The sequence below is a fragment of the Alnus glutinosa genome, chromosome 4, assembly GCF_958979055.1.
Source record: "Alnus glutinosa chromosome 4, dhAlnGlut1.1, whole genome shotgun sequence".
Classification (NCBI taxonomy): Eukaryota; Viridiplantae; Streptophyta; class Magnoliopsida; order Fagales; family Betulaceae; genus Alnus; species Alnus glutinosa.
Window position 1 is genome coordinate 27,410,549 of NC_084889.1, and position 13,672 is coordinate 27,424,220.

The following is a 13,672-nucleotide window of genomic DNA, read 5'->3' on the forward strand; positions in this document are numbered from 1 at the left end:
CTTAAAAGTCGTGAAATCTTAGTGTTTAATTAATATAATAATAATATTAATTAATTTTTTTTTTCTTACTTAAAATTTTTTTTAAGGCCCCATTTTGAAGTTTCACCTAAGGCCCCAAAATACATTGAGCCGGCCCTGTCTAGACCTGTACTATTTTGATGACTGATTTTTTTACCGTATTTTTTATAGTTTCGACTATTATTATTTATGCTGATGTTTTTAGTTTACTTTGTCTATTCTTGTGGTTGTGGATTTTAGAATGCTATCTGTATTCTTTTAAGTGAGTTTTCCATTACAGACTCTCTTCAAAGAGGATGAGATCCCTGTGGTCTTGTTATTCTAGAATAAGATTAAAGACGAACCATGAAGTTAACTATTAATTAGTTTCATTCAAAAAAAACAATACCAATTAATTAAATTTCATTGCAGTGTTACAAGTATTCAATGCAATATTTAGCCGTCTTTATTAAAAAGAGTATTGTATGTATACCACATCATTAATATACGTGATATTGTCAATCATTCCAAGCATAATTATAAGGTAAACTAGGACGCTGTTAGATGTGGGATCATGAGTAAATTATGCATGTGGCCAGGAGTATGATTATAATGGGAACCTAGCCAGGAGTATGATTATAATGGGTCCCCTAGGTTCGATGGTCGCAAAAGCTTTAACAGCTTTTTAAGTCACAATTTTTTGCAAAGATATTGGATTATATAATTGTTTTTAGGAAGGTAATATGCTCCCAGGGGTTAAAGTTGTGATTTCAAAAAATCACAATTCGTGTAGATTTGAAAAAATATTAGAAGATTTCCGCATGATTTTAAATTCGTTTTTAGTTGGTATATTCACCATATTAGTAGTATCGTTAATAATGCGACAAATGATTTAGCTAACGCTGCCATTAATTCGATTCGAATGAAAGAAATTTTAGATCGAATTGTGATGTTTTATTAGAGAAATTTACTCTATTATCCTAATTAAGTACTAAAAGTATTACAACTTTAAAATGAAGGAAAAAAAAATAATAAGAGTGGTTTTGGGGGGGGGGGGGGGGGATTGGAGAGAGTTGGAAAAAAGTAAGGCGGTAGCTAAAATTACCGTGTTAATTAGAAGAGTAAAAAACTTGAAGATATGATTCTGCCACGACTCACAAGTCACATGCAGCAGTAAAGATAAAAGTTTACAGTTTCATAGAAATAATGACAAGGACGGCTGATTGATGTCGGAGACGAAATAGGAGACCCAAAAGTGCGCAAACCGATTTACCATAATGCCCTTCCTTTCTCCGCTTAATCTAAACACTGCCTTTTTCTTTTGCATGAACTGGTAATCTCATACCTAATACAAGACGCATCACCCACTAATACTGTAGGAGTATAATATAAATATATATATATTACTGAAGCCTGAAGGCACTGATTAGCGCTGCTGATGAGGGCAGAAGGTGACCAAATAGTTACTGCCGGTGCATGTAGCGATGCTGGTGGGATCATCGTAAGCATAAGAGTAGGCCTTGGGGCAAGCCACCTTGAAGATCCTTGAATAAGCCGTGGGCTTGCAAGTCTGGGGGCTTCCAAAGCTCCCGGTGCAACAGTACCTGGGCGAGTTGAACGCAAAGCAAGCGCTCTTGCAAGCCACCACTCTCCTTTTATCGTGCGACCGGACCTGGAGACCCACGGGGCACATCATGTTCAGGTCGCTGACACACCCAGCGTAGCTGCATTTTCCGGAGCCTTTGACTGGGGTGATGGAGATGGCGAGGTTGTAGCCGTCGACGAGACTGACATCGTAGAAGTCTTGGTCGTTACCGAGGGTGATCTCCGCGAGGGTGGCGGGTGGGGTGCCGCCGATGCCATTGCAGAAGAGTGAGCCACCGCAGTCGCCAGTGGCGCAGCGGCCGCGTCCGGTGGCGTCGAAGGCGCAGCCGTGGCGGCCCCAGAGGCGGCCGGACCAGAGGGCGGGAAGGTTGAGTGTGTAGGCCTTCTTTGGTGGGAGCTTAAAGCCGCCGCGGGCTAAGATGGGCTTTCCTGCGCTGGGTTGGATCCCTGGCCAGACTGGGTGGGTGCACTTGTTGTACATCGTTATAGTTGTGGCTGAGACATCAGCTATTTATGGCCAAAAAACGTAGAATAAGCACACTGATACAAAATGAAGCCCGGATCATATTCCGGTTAAAAAAAAAAAAAAAAAAAGTTTCTGGGTCTGTATCTCTCTGTGCTTCTGTGTCTGTGGCTGAGAACTAAAAGTAGCCGAAAAAGCGACCACAAAATGAAGGATAGGCACACAAATGGATCGGAGTGGCATTGTTAGGTAAGAGTCATATTAATGACGGCTACATTATTAAGACAAGAAACACTAAAAGTCTAAAATGTATGTCTGTGTGTGTGTGTGTGTGTGAGAGAGAGAGAGAGAGAGAGAGAGAGAGAGAGATCGTACCTGGGATGTGGGAAAGGAAGAGGGAGGAGAGCAGGAGAGCAAGGAGGGATCTCAACAACGCTGCCATGGCTGAAGCTGGGATAGAGTGATGGACGGTGGAAAAAGGGACTTACCGGGACTGCCAAGAAGAAAGATCCCTGTCCAACAGCTAACCCAAGTAGACTTTTATAAAGACAAAAAAGGAGGCGTTAAGTAAAGATGCACCCCTTCAAAAAAAAAAAAAAAAAAGTAAAGATGCACGGTAACCCACTAACCCTACTGGTTGATTTTTTCAAATGTGAGAAGACAGAAGGCTGAATTGTGGTGACTGGCCCTATATGATTAAATAAGCTAAGACCGTTGTAAAGTGAGTTTAACTTTATTTTTTCAAACTACAGATGAGAAAATAAGAAATGCTCCCCACCCTATCTTCGGGTAAAAATTATTATTAAATTTTAGGTAAATAAGTAATAGATTTTGAATAATATTTGGTGTCAAAGAAGTCAATTGTAAAGTGTAAAAGTGAAAGGTACTTTTCACATTTAGTTTTTATTTATATTTTTAACAAAAGAATCTACAAAAATGTTCAAACAATAATAGACTCTTTAATAAATGTTAAGTTAGATTTTCTCTTTAAATTTAAAGAGAAAAAAAAGACAATTTTATAATTTTTTTAATAATATGTTTTGCAAACTGTGTTAATGTGCTCCATTTTTCTTATAAATAAAAACTTCTTCATGTGACAATATTATTATGAATGATTAAAAAATAACATTTATTTAAAGTAGAGAAACATTTAAAGAATTTGTTGTTTAATGATTTAAAAAAGTGACTAGCTAAAACCCTTAAAATAGATTTTGAGAGTTAAATTTAGAGAAATTATAAAGAGGCTATTGTGAATGCGCCAAATGCATTTGCGAGAATCGGTTTCTTATTTTTGCTAATAGCGACCTCCAAATTGGGTTGCAGAAGTTTATGCGGTGAATTTTTGGACACCAGACTAATAACTACTTCTAGTGAATTTGATACAATCTTCATGAATGCCATCGTTGTTGTTGCTCCTTCTCCGATGTATTGCAACATTGATTTTTTTTGCGGACCGATCTCTCGCCACAGACCGCCGGTCAAGGTGGCGAGTTTTCTTGGCATATACACCAATATCTCATTGGACCGTATCATTTATTTGGCACATTCATTTTAATTGTATGCTTTATAACACTAATTCGATTGTATTTGGCCTTAAGAGTTCCTTAGCTCTTTTGCTGTGTTTGATACGATGTAAGAGCATTTTTAGTAGCTTCTCTAGAGGGGGTCTATTATTTAAATTTAGAAAAAAAAAGTTTAAAAAAAATATCACAAAAATCCCCCCACAACAGCTTCTTTAAAATTTTCTATTCCCTGAAAAATGAACAATGCTTCTTAATGCACTATTCAATTCCCAACACATTTTTTTATTCACAAAATTCTTTCTCTCTCTTCCTTCAACGTCTCTCCCATCTCCCATCTCGTTCTCAACTCTGAATATCAAGCTCCGAAAATGGGCTCGCATCTTGCGATTCTTGTGGGAGAGGGGATGACCTGGACCTCGGAGATCTCCGAGAGCTCCTCGTTGCTTTGTTCCTACAAGTTCCTCATATCCCACTGTAAGCTCTCGTTGGCGTCCCCATTAATCACCGTCGATGGATCGATGGGCCCCGATCTTTGCATCGAAGCTCTGCTAGGTCTTATGTACAGCCCTTGATCGTGATGGGGGTCAATACGGTGTCACGCAAGGCCATGCTTGGCCTGATTGTGACCGTTGGATGATGGCCCACCACCCGATTCCTGCAACACAACCTCGAGCTTCGGCTCAATGAGCCCACACTTAACCCAGCATTCTCAACAACAGCCATTGATTCACTCACTCACAGTTCTTTGATCAAATCCAAATTACAAAAATAACTCAATAATGTGTTCAGAAAAAATAAAATAAAAAAATAAAAAATCAAAGCTTAAATCCTTCTAGAGCTCAAATCTTACTCTTTTTTTTCTTTTTTCTTTTTTTTCTTTTTTTTTTTTTGTATATTTTGTTAAGGTTTTGTTTTGGGTTTCGGAGTGATTATGTGAGGAAGAGGGTAGCACTACACCTTCTCGTGAACTGGGGTGTGTTGTTGTTGCAGAGTCGGGTGACGGAGAAGACGAGAGAGCGAAAGAGCGAGAGATAAGAAAAGAAATGAATAAAAATACAAAAGGAAAAATTAAAAATTAATATTTTAATAATATGGAAAAAAATAAAGAGAAGCTACTGTATTCTATTTTTTTTTTAGAGAAATAAAAAATGGTTTTGTTTTCTATATTTAAAAAACAATAGTTAAAAAACTACTAAGAATGCCTTAACAGTTTTCTTTTGCCTTTTTATTTTTCTGCGGTTGCGAGAGAGTGGAGTGACTGAGGACGAACCTTTACAGTTCTCGAGGCTGTCAGATGGTGGGGGAAGGTTTGTCCGCATCCCAGGAAAAAGAAGCAGAATTCACGTGGCCAAGGGAATCACTCTGCTAGTCTGCTGTTCCTGTTCTAAGCTAATTGGTTGTGCGGCTTGTGCCCTATGACTCGATCAGCACCCCTCCAAAGGTTTTTTTTTTGCTATTTTCCTTTCAATTGATGAATTAGAAAAACAATGGATGAATTATTTACTGTGATGAATCAAACAGTAAATCATTCCGGTCAAATCATTTCAGTTCTTTTGGAATACGTCGAATACAGTTTTCGATACTATGTCACAGATTTTTGGTTTTTAAAAGAATGTGTATAAATGCTTAACAACAATAATTTCTATTAGAGAATGCTTAATTATAAGTTCGTATATATTTATATTGAAGAATTGAATTGGTTTTCTTCGAATATAGAAAAAATCGATTCTCTGATCGTGAGTCTCCATGTATTTGAAAAGTGGGTCTTCACGTGTTCGGATCATGGATCTTCATATCTTTAAAACGTAGATAATACCTATAAGTTCGTATATATTTATATTGAAGAATTAAATTAGTTTTCTTCAAATATGGAGGAAACCGATTATCTGATCGTGAGTTTCTATGTATTCGAAACGTGGGTTTTCACGTGTTCGGATCGTAGGTCTTCATATCTTTAAAACGTAGAGAATACTTATAAGTTCGTATATATTTATATTGAAGAATTGAATTGATTTTTTTGGAATATGAAAGAAACCGATTCTCTAATCGTGGGTCTCAATATATTCAAAATGTGGGTCTTCACGTATTCGGATCGTGGGTCTTCGTATCTTTAAAACGTAGGGCTTTACGTATCTAGGTATTGGTCGCAATAGTCTTATCTTCTTCTTTACTTTTTTATTTTATTTTAGTCTTAAATCTTCGGATGCGTAGTATTTTGGGAAGATTTGGAAATTGGAAGTACATCAGAAATGAATTGCCCGTGTTACCGTGTAACATACGTCACAGAAGTGGGTAAATTAGTAAATATGCTCATCAATCTAAGACCGTTCATCACATTGTTTGAGGTAATCTTGTGGATTTACAGATCTACGGCTTGGAAGGAATGCCGAGTTCTTTTGGGCCGAGTGTGTGTACTGTATACATGATGCTGAATATACACGTGAGCAACGCTCATTCATTTCCTTTAGTTGTGGCCACTACAAAAACAAAAATACTCATCGTTTTGCGGGGCTGTTGGTATTGATGTCGCCTAATGGGGACTGAACAGAGATCTACGGCCTTATATATATTATTCTGTTGCAGATGCTCGATATAAGACAACTCTTTATTTGAAAGTAATTAAAATAGACATTGCGGTGGGAGATGCTCTTGAATTTTTCTTTTTATATTTAGATAATTAAAATATTTTTTTTCTTTTCTATTCAAATAAATTTTACAATAATTTATCTTATTCTTTTCTTATAAAATCAATTAATTGGTAGGTGAAAGAGAGATTAAAAAAGAGAGCTTTTATTTTTATTAAAGTAATGGTAAGAGAAGTAAAATTACTGTCGTAGATTTAGACTTCGTTTGATTTATAGAATGAGTATTTCATTAGAAAAGGAAATAGCTATTACCGAGAATAAAAGAGAGTAAAATGAAATAGGTATTCTTACTCCTTAATTTGGTGACAACACATATACTTTAGTTGGAGTTGAATCAAAATTACTAAAAAAGCTTCATTACTTTTTCTTTTTTTTTTAAAAAAAAAAAAAAAAACTCAATTTACATAGTGCAAAAAAGTCGGGGGTAGTTGCAACCACCCTTGGAGAGGTCTCCGGGGGTGGTCTATGCCAGCCATCGTAAAACTAAGGTTTTTTTTTTTTTTTTTTTTTTTAAAAAAAAAAAAAAAAAATGAGAGAAAATAGAAAATAATGAGTGGTTTTTTAAAAATGTAGTATATTCCTTTATGAATGATTATTCATCTCATTTTTTAGAGGCATAGGTATTCCCCTGGATAAGGGAATAGTTATTCTCATTGGAATAACTATTACAAGGAATAGACTTCTACCAAACAAAAAAATAACTATTCCTATGTGATAGACATTCCAATGTCTATTCCGTGAATCAAACAAGGCCTTATGGTAGCATTTTTTGTTATTTTGGGTATCCTTTGGTTTAGAGCACTAGCATCAATTTTTTTAAATCTCATTAGTTATCTTCCTTAATTGTAGGGAAAACTCCTTGCAACAGACTCCCTTGGTGTTCTTTAAAGCACTCTCAACAGCTTCTCTTTGATTTTTCCTAAATTTAGGGAACAAAACTATTTTTTACTTCCCTATCCAAATATACTTAACAATATCTTCAATTTTCTTTCCTTATACCATTAAAATATTATTTATTTACAAAATGTAAGTTCCCTACATATTATCACAGTTTTTGCAAAATTTCAACACAGTCCCCAATGCAAAGGGAAAAGATGGGAGAGAGAAACATTTTGTGTTAAAATAACAGATAGAGAAGTTAAAGTGCTACCCAATATTTAGAAAATGTATAAAGTATTTGTTGCATTTAACCTTTTGGAAATTGTTATAAATTTTTTTCCTCTATTTAGGGAAAGGAATAGGCTTTAAGAAAGCTGTTGTAAATGCTTTTCCTTGTAACCTTTTCCCTTCCTTAAATATAGGAAAAATCTAAATGAAAACCATAAAAAGTGACTTACAACAGCTTCCTCATTAATACCCTAAACATTGGGTATGCTACACTTCAACTGTTGTGTACCCAATGCTTATTATAATAATAATAAAAAAAAAATCGATACTCTCTCCTCCCAATACACCTTCCTATACACCTTCATTCCCCCATTCTTCATGCATTGTGTGCAATACTCATCCCTCTTTTGCACGGCGTTTGCGAGAGAGAGGAGACTGAAGAGAGAGAAAGAACAAGATTAGAGAGACTGATGAGAGTGTTGTTTAGGCAGAGAGAGAGAGAGAAGCATGGTGCTTGGGCGACCATCATCGTGCAATGGACAACGACTAGAGTAGCGGATCTCGATTTTCTTTCGGTGAGTGTAGTTTGTTTGGTTAGTCTATTGGTGTCAATGCATATCAGAATCAGTTGAGAAAGGTCCATTGCTCTGTTCATCCACTTTATTCGATTTCTCCTCAATTTGCGTTGTTCCTCCCGTTTGTATTTTAGAAGAGGTTCAATTTTATGAGAGGTTCATTGTCCTCGATTTTCTCTAAGAGAAAGGTTTATTCATTTATGTTTGATTATGTGATAGTTTTGGTTCTAGAAAAGAAAATGTTTCTTGCGTAGTGATTCTAGGGTCTTGGTAATTGTCTTGCATTTGGAGACTTGGTTGAACTGAGCAGTCAAATTTTCAGTGTTGGTCATTATGGAATGGTGTGTGTTTGTATTTTAGTTTATAACTTGTGATGTTGTCTTTGTGAAATTGGGGTCTACCGCAGTCAATATATACAGGACTTTATTGAAGGAAGGGTATGCGTATGTCTAAAATTCCAAAAAAATAAATAAATAAATTTTCAAATTATGTGAATTTTAGGCCATTTTTTACATTGAACGACGTAAGAAATTATACATACTATGAAATATTATCAAGGCAAAAAACAAAAAAAAACAAAAAATCATTCTAAAAGATTTTTTCTTCACTTTTGAAGACACAATTCTTCTTTACTAACCTAAAAGACTATTTTTTACTCAAAGTTTTTATACTACAAAAAGTGTTAGAGCGTAATAAAAATATACTCAATTCTCTTTGTTAACATGTCACATTTTTAAAATACTCAATTTTTATGTCGTTCAATGTATAAAACGATCTAAATTCACATAATTTGAAAATCTACAATTTTTAAAAAATCTTAAAGAATCCTAATCACTAAATACACATAGAAACTCCTACCGTCAATGCCATGCAATGTTATGATACATTTGGGTTTTCTCGTTTAGTGAGTCTTTAATCAACTGGTTAAAGTGTGCTTTATGGTTATCTAAATTTGTTTGGGTGGGTTACTTTCAAACTCCTAACTGAATTATACTGAAGACTTTGTGAAAACTCTGCCTACGAATCAATTGTTGAAAAAATACTCAAAAGGCCCATGCAACATACTCTTTTAGTGTTTTCTAAATCAAAAGAAACTAAAGGAAATCAGAAGTGTTATATCCAACATTCCGGGGCACAGCCATGACTTTTTGTGTGGGGATCCGAACTTACATAAATAAATAAAAATATGGATGTATATAATCTATTTTCTTTCCAAAACCCAGTTCACAAGCTCTCTAGAAACCACTGAAAATCACAGGTAAAACCAATCCACACCTATCTCAGAAATTCACTAGAAACCCATACCCATTTCGCAAATTCCACCAGAGATTCACATCCCATCTCCACCAAAAACCATACCCATTTCGTAGAATCTACCAAAAATTCACATCCCATTCACGTCTGAGTAGTTCTTTGTCGACAAAGCTAGGGAGCCGAAAAAGAAGAGGATGCTTGAGTAGGCCTGAAAAACAATAATAAACAAAGGCAACATTTTGTGAATAGTGAAAATATATCTTGTTAAGACAGTTTTCAGTCGGCAACACAAGCTTCTAAAAAATTCTTCTTTCCTTTCCTGCAAAACAGTAGAGATAGGTAAAGGTGCTTGTTGGAAGTGCCAGTTGGTCCTACTCTGATGCTTAAGCCAATTTTTTGGAGAGAATATGTAGTAACACCTTAATCACAATAATTTTAGATAGAACATATTTGAATATCTGTTCGTATTTATAGTAAAGAGCTGAGTTGGTTTTCCCCGGATATGGCAGAGACCAACTCTCTGATCGTGGGTCGTGGGTTCCCATGTGTCTAGAACATGGGTCTTCATGCGCCTCCAAAATGTGGATTCTAGCTCCCCTGGATTGTGTGTCCCCACATTTCGGAACATGGGTTCCTCCATATTCGAAATGTGGGCCTTGACGTCCTCAAAACACCTCTAGGTATCATGGAACATTGATCTCTCCATAGCCTTTCGCGGGTTGCTCATGGATGGGCTCGAGTTTTGCCGACCTTGTTCCCGGATGGGCTTGGGCCATCCAGAATGTGGGCCTCAACGTCCTCGAGACACCTCCGGGTATCACGGAACCTCGATCTCTCCATAACTTTCTGTAGGTTGCTCATGGCGGATGGGCTTGGGTTTCGTCGACCTTGTTCCTGAATGGGCTTAGGCCATGGGCTTTGCCAGCTAGCTTACAGGGTTGAGCCTTCTAGGGTAATAGATGGGCTTAATTAATAGATAAGCACATCTATTAATTGTTAAGGATATTTCCCAACATACCTAATCTGTTGGAGAAGAGTTTTAGCTCATATTGTCTTGTGCTAGCTAGCTTACAGGGTTGGGCCTTCTCGGCTGATAGATGGGATTAATTAATAGATAATCCCATCCATTAATTGTTAAGGATATTTCCCAACATACCTAATCTCCCTATTTGAAGGTAGGAGGTTTTGAACCCCTTCCCTATTGTTCAATAAAAAACCACTTAACCACTAAGTTACGAAACCTTACTTGTTACTTAATGATCTAAAAATATTTATAGTAGACGGAGCCAAAGTATAAAAGATAATATCTTAGTAAGCATTTTAAAAAAGTGTTGGTTTTTAAATGTTGGCTACATTTTGATGTCAAAAGGTTACTTTATTATTGAAGAACTTAGGACTCAGAACACTCAGAAAACTTCTAGAAGTTTTTTTTTTTTCTTTTTCTTTTTCTGCAGTGTTTGGACAGCTTGAAGCCGTGTCCAAACACAAATTATAGAAAGTCTCAAGCAACATATCCGGATAGCTTCAAGCCATGTCCGGACACAACTAGCAATAAGTCTGTGTTCTCAGCATGCCCAGACAGCTCAGAGGACGCAATTTACAATAAGATCATGTTCTCAATATGTCCGGACTGCCCAACAAACGCAAGTTTTAGAAAGTCCATGTTCTATAAGATGTTTGGACACTCAAGACAAGACAATGGACACATAAAAGTTTTCTTGCAAATGTTCAGATACTAGGGCAACATGTTCGAACACGCTTTACAGAAAGTTTACTTTTTGATACATGTCCGGATACGCGATGACGTGTCTGGATATCGCCGCCTAGAAATCTGTTCCTGACTTATTTTATGGTTTCCAGAACCTATTTAAATGGGCTTCTATGCAGTACTTTTTTTTTTTTTTTTTTTTTTAAGATTTTCAGTTGTGCTAAGAGAAGATTATTTAGGCTTAAATATATTTATGTATTTCTCTTAGAGTCTTTGATGTATTTTGTTGTTCAACTATTTAACCAATTAATGAAGTCTAACTGGAGAGGAGTTCCAGTCAAGGAAGTCAATAGTAGAACTTTCCAGAAGGGTCTGGGAGAGAGGCAGACAAGTAGGCGCTTGTTAGAATTCAAGAGAGTAACTACTGCAAAGGATTGTGAGTACAAACTTCTTGTAATTAGTTATTTCTTCTGATAATTGATTTCTTGAGTTTCATTGTCCTGGAGTGGTTTTTCTCTTTAGTGCAAATAATTTTTACTTCATAACCAAATATCTGTGTTATTTACTTTTATTGCTTTACATATTTGATTAACTGTTTGGTTGAGGTTGTTTAAGAGTCTATAATTATTTTTCAAAAAGTTTAGGGTTGCCGGAGACCCCCAAGGCTGGCTATAGCTCCGCCTCTTCCTAGATCTAGGGTAATACTTTTGCTTCCCTTACTATTATTTTATTTAAAAAAATGCTAGTTTTCTTTTTTCTACTATTTATTTAAATGGTATAAAGAGAGGATAAGATAAACTATTATAAAGTTTATTTGAATATAAAAAAAAAAAAAAAAAAAAAAAAAAAAAAAAGTTTGATTCCCTCAATTTTAAATAAAAAAAATTATGGAACCAAAAGAGAACCAAAAGTATTATCGTAAAGAAAAGAGAGCAACTTCTGTCAGTTCATGGCAGAAAATAAGGCTTTTTTGCCCACCAATAAAAAAAATTGACATGTCATCTCAAAACAAAAAATTCAAGTATCGCTGAAACATCGAATCATAACAATTGTTTTGCCTCATTTCCCTCTCAGACAAGTTGAGAAAAAAGAGACCACCCCTCTGCCCAAATTCGCACCACCTTAGCCAAGCCGGATGCTGCCAGCACCGCCTAGGCTGGACTATGTTGCCAACGCCTGTGCCGGACCACGCTGCCATCGCCTAGGTCGAAACACGCTGCCACAGCCAGGCCAACCACAACGCACCGAACGCTGCTCCTTTGACGTGGGTTTCGACGCCGTCGGCACTGTCCATGCCAGACCACGCCGGCACTACTCGGGCGGGACCACGCTGCCACCACCCAGGCCAGACCACTCCACCGGCTTTTTCAGCATTGGACTCCCACTGGATTTGAAAAGTTATTCTTATTCACAAAACTCCATTTTCCCCATTCAAGATTCAAAAGCCACCTAAAGGTCTGAGAAACACCGCCGCTGAACCCTGCTGATGAAAGTCGCTGAACGCTAACGATGAACGGCGTTGCTCCTTCGCCTGGTTTGGAAAGTTATGTATTTCTATCTCTTTTGCCACTGCCATAGTGTTCAAAGTGTTAGTTTGTTTGATTTGGAAGTTGAAGGAAAGTTTGTGGATCATATATGTTGTGCGTGTTGCTGGGGGATTTCTTTAACATCTTCTGATTTCGTGGAGGAGAGTTCCATAGGATCATAACAAGATTCTATCCAAATGGCCTAATTTTTGCGAAGTCCGAACTGAAGTTATTCTCTAAAGAAAAAAGTTCATATACTCTCCTTAAATTACTATATTGACAATGAAAATGTAACAAATGTCCCCTTCAAACTTTTATTTGGAACAAAAGACAATGCATTATTGCATTAAGTTAGTGATCTAAGAATCTGCTGACATATATATATAATGGGCCTTTGAATCGGTGGTATCATTGAATTCCCTATAAGTTCAGTGCAGGCGTTCAAGTGTTTCTTGACTTAAGTTTCATGCCCCAACTATCAGTGTCTTTTAGTGCATGTCATATCATATTTCCTTAAAAAAAAAATTAAAAAAAAAAAAAAAAATCTTGAATCTTATTCAAGTCGTGAAAAAAAAAAAACAGATGGAGTTCCTAGGGGGACAGAGACCAAAAATGAAGAAAAAATGAGTTTCTCATATCATATAAATAGTAGAGCCTTCCGGATGTACATTGATATTAAGGGTAAATGTCTAATAAATTTTTAAGTTTAAGTGTCATTTAAATTCGATTCTTCACTTTTTGAAAGTTAGTATATGGTGCTTAACTTTTTTGCAAATTTAAAACAAGTCATTCTGTAATTTTTTCCATCCATTTTCGCAATCTTCGATAGTGACACATCATTTTAAAATATTATTATTTTATTTAATTATTAATTTAAAAACTTAAAATTTAATTTTTATTTTTTTTTAAAAAAAGTAAGGGATTTGGAGGTGGCTCGCTAGGTCCGGGGGTGGCCACACGACTCCCCCGGTCCCTAGGGGTGGTTTTCGGGCCACCCTAGCCCTAAGGGGGTGGCTGCCGATCCTTTTTTTTTTAATATAATATTTTAAGTTTTTAAATAAATAATTAAATAAACAAAAAATATTTTAAGATGATATGACAAAAATGTTAATGTGGCACTAACTGTGGTTGTAAAAATGTACGAAAAAAAAATCACAGAATGACCTATTTCAAATTCACGAAAAAATTAATCACTGAATAATAACTTTTAAAAATAAAGGATCGAATTCAAATGAAACTCCACCTTATGAATTCGTTAGACATTTACCA

General features: G+C 36.1%; 1 protein-coding gene across 1 annotated transcript; it reads right to left on the reverse strand.

Annotated features, from left to right (window-relative positions):
* Positions 1-1,089: 1,089 nt before the first annotated feature.
* Positions 1,090-2,613, reverse strand: LOC133867417 (thaumatin-like protein). Its single transcript, XM_062304179.1, has 2 exons — positions 2,441-2,613; positions 1,090-2,109 (listed from the first exon to the last, which is right to left on the reverse strand). Exons 1-2 carry the CDS (start codon positions 2,505-2,507, stop codon positions 1,424-1,426), a joined length of 753 nt encoding a protein of 250 aa, XP_062160163.1. The 5' UTR covers positions 2,508-2,613; the 3' UTR covers positions 1,090-1,423.
* Between the last annotated feature and the right edge of the window lie 11,059 nt (positions 2,614-13,672).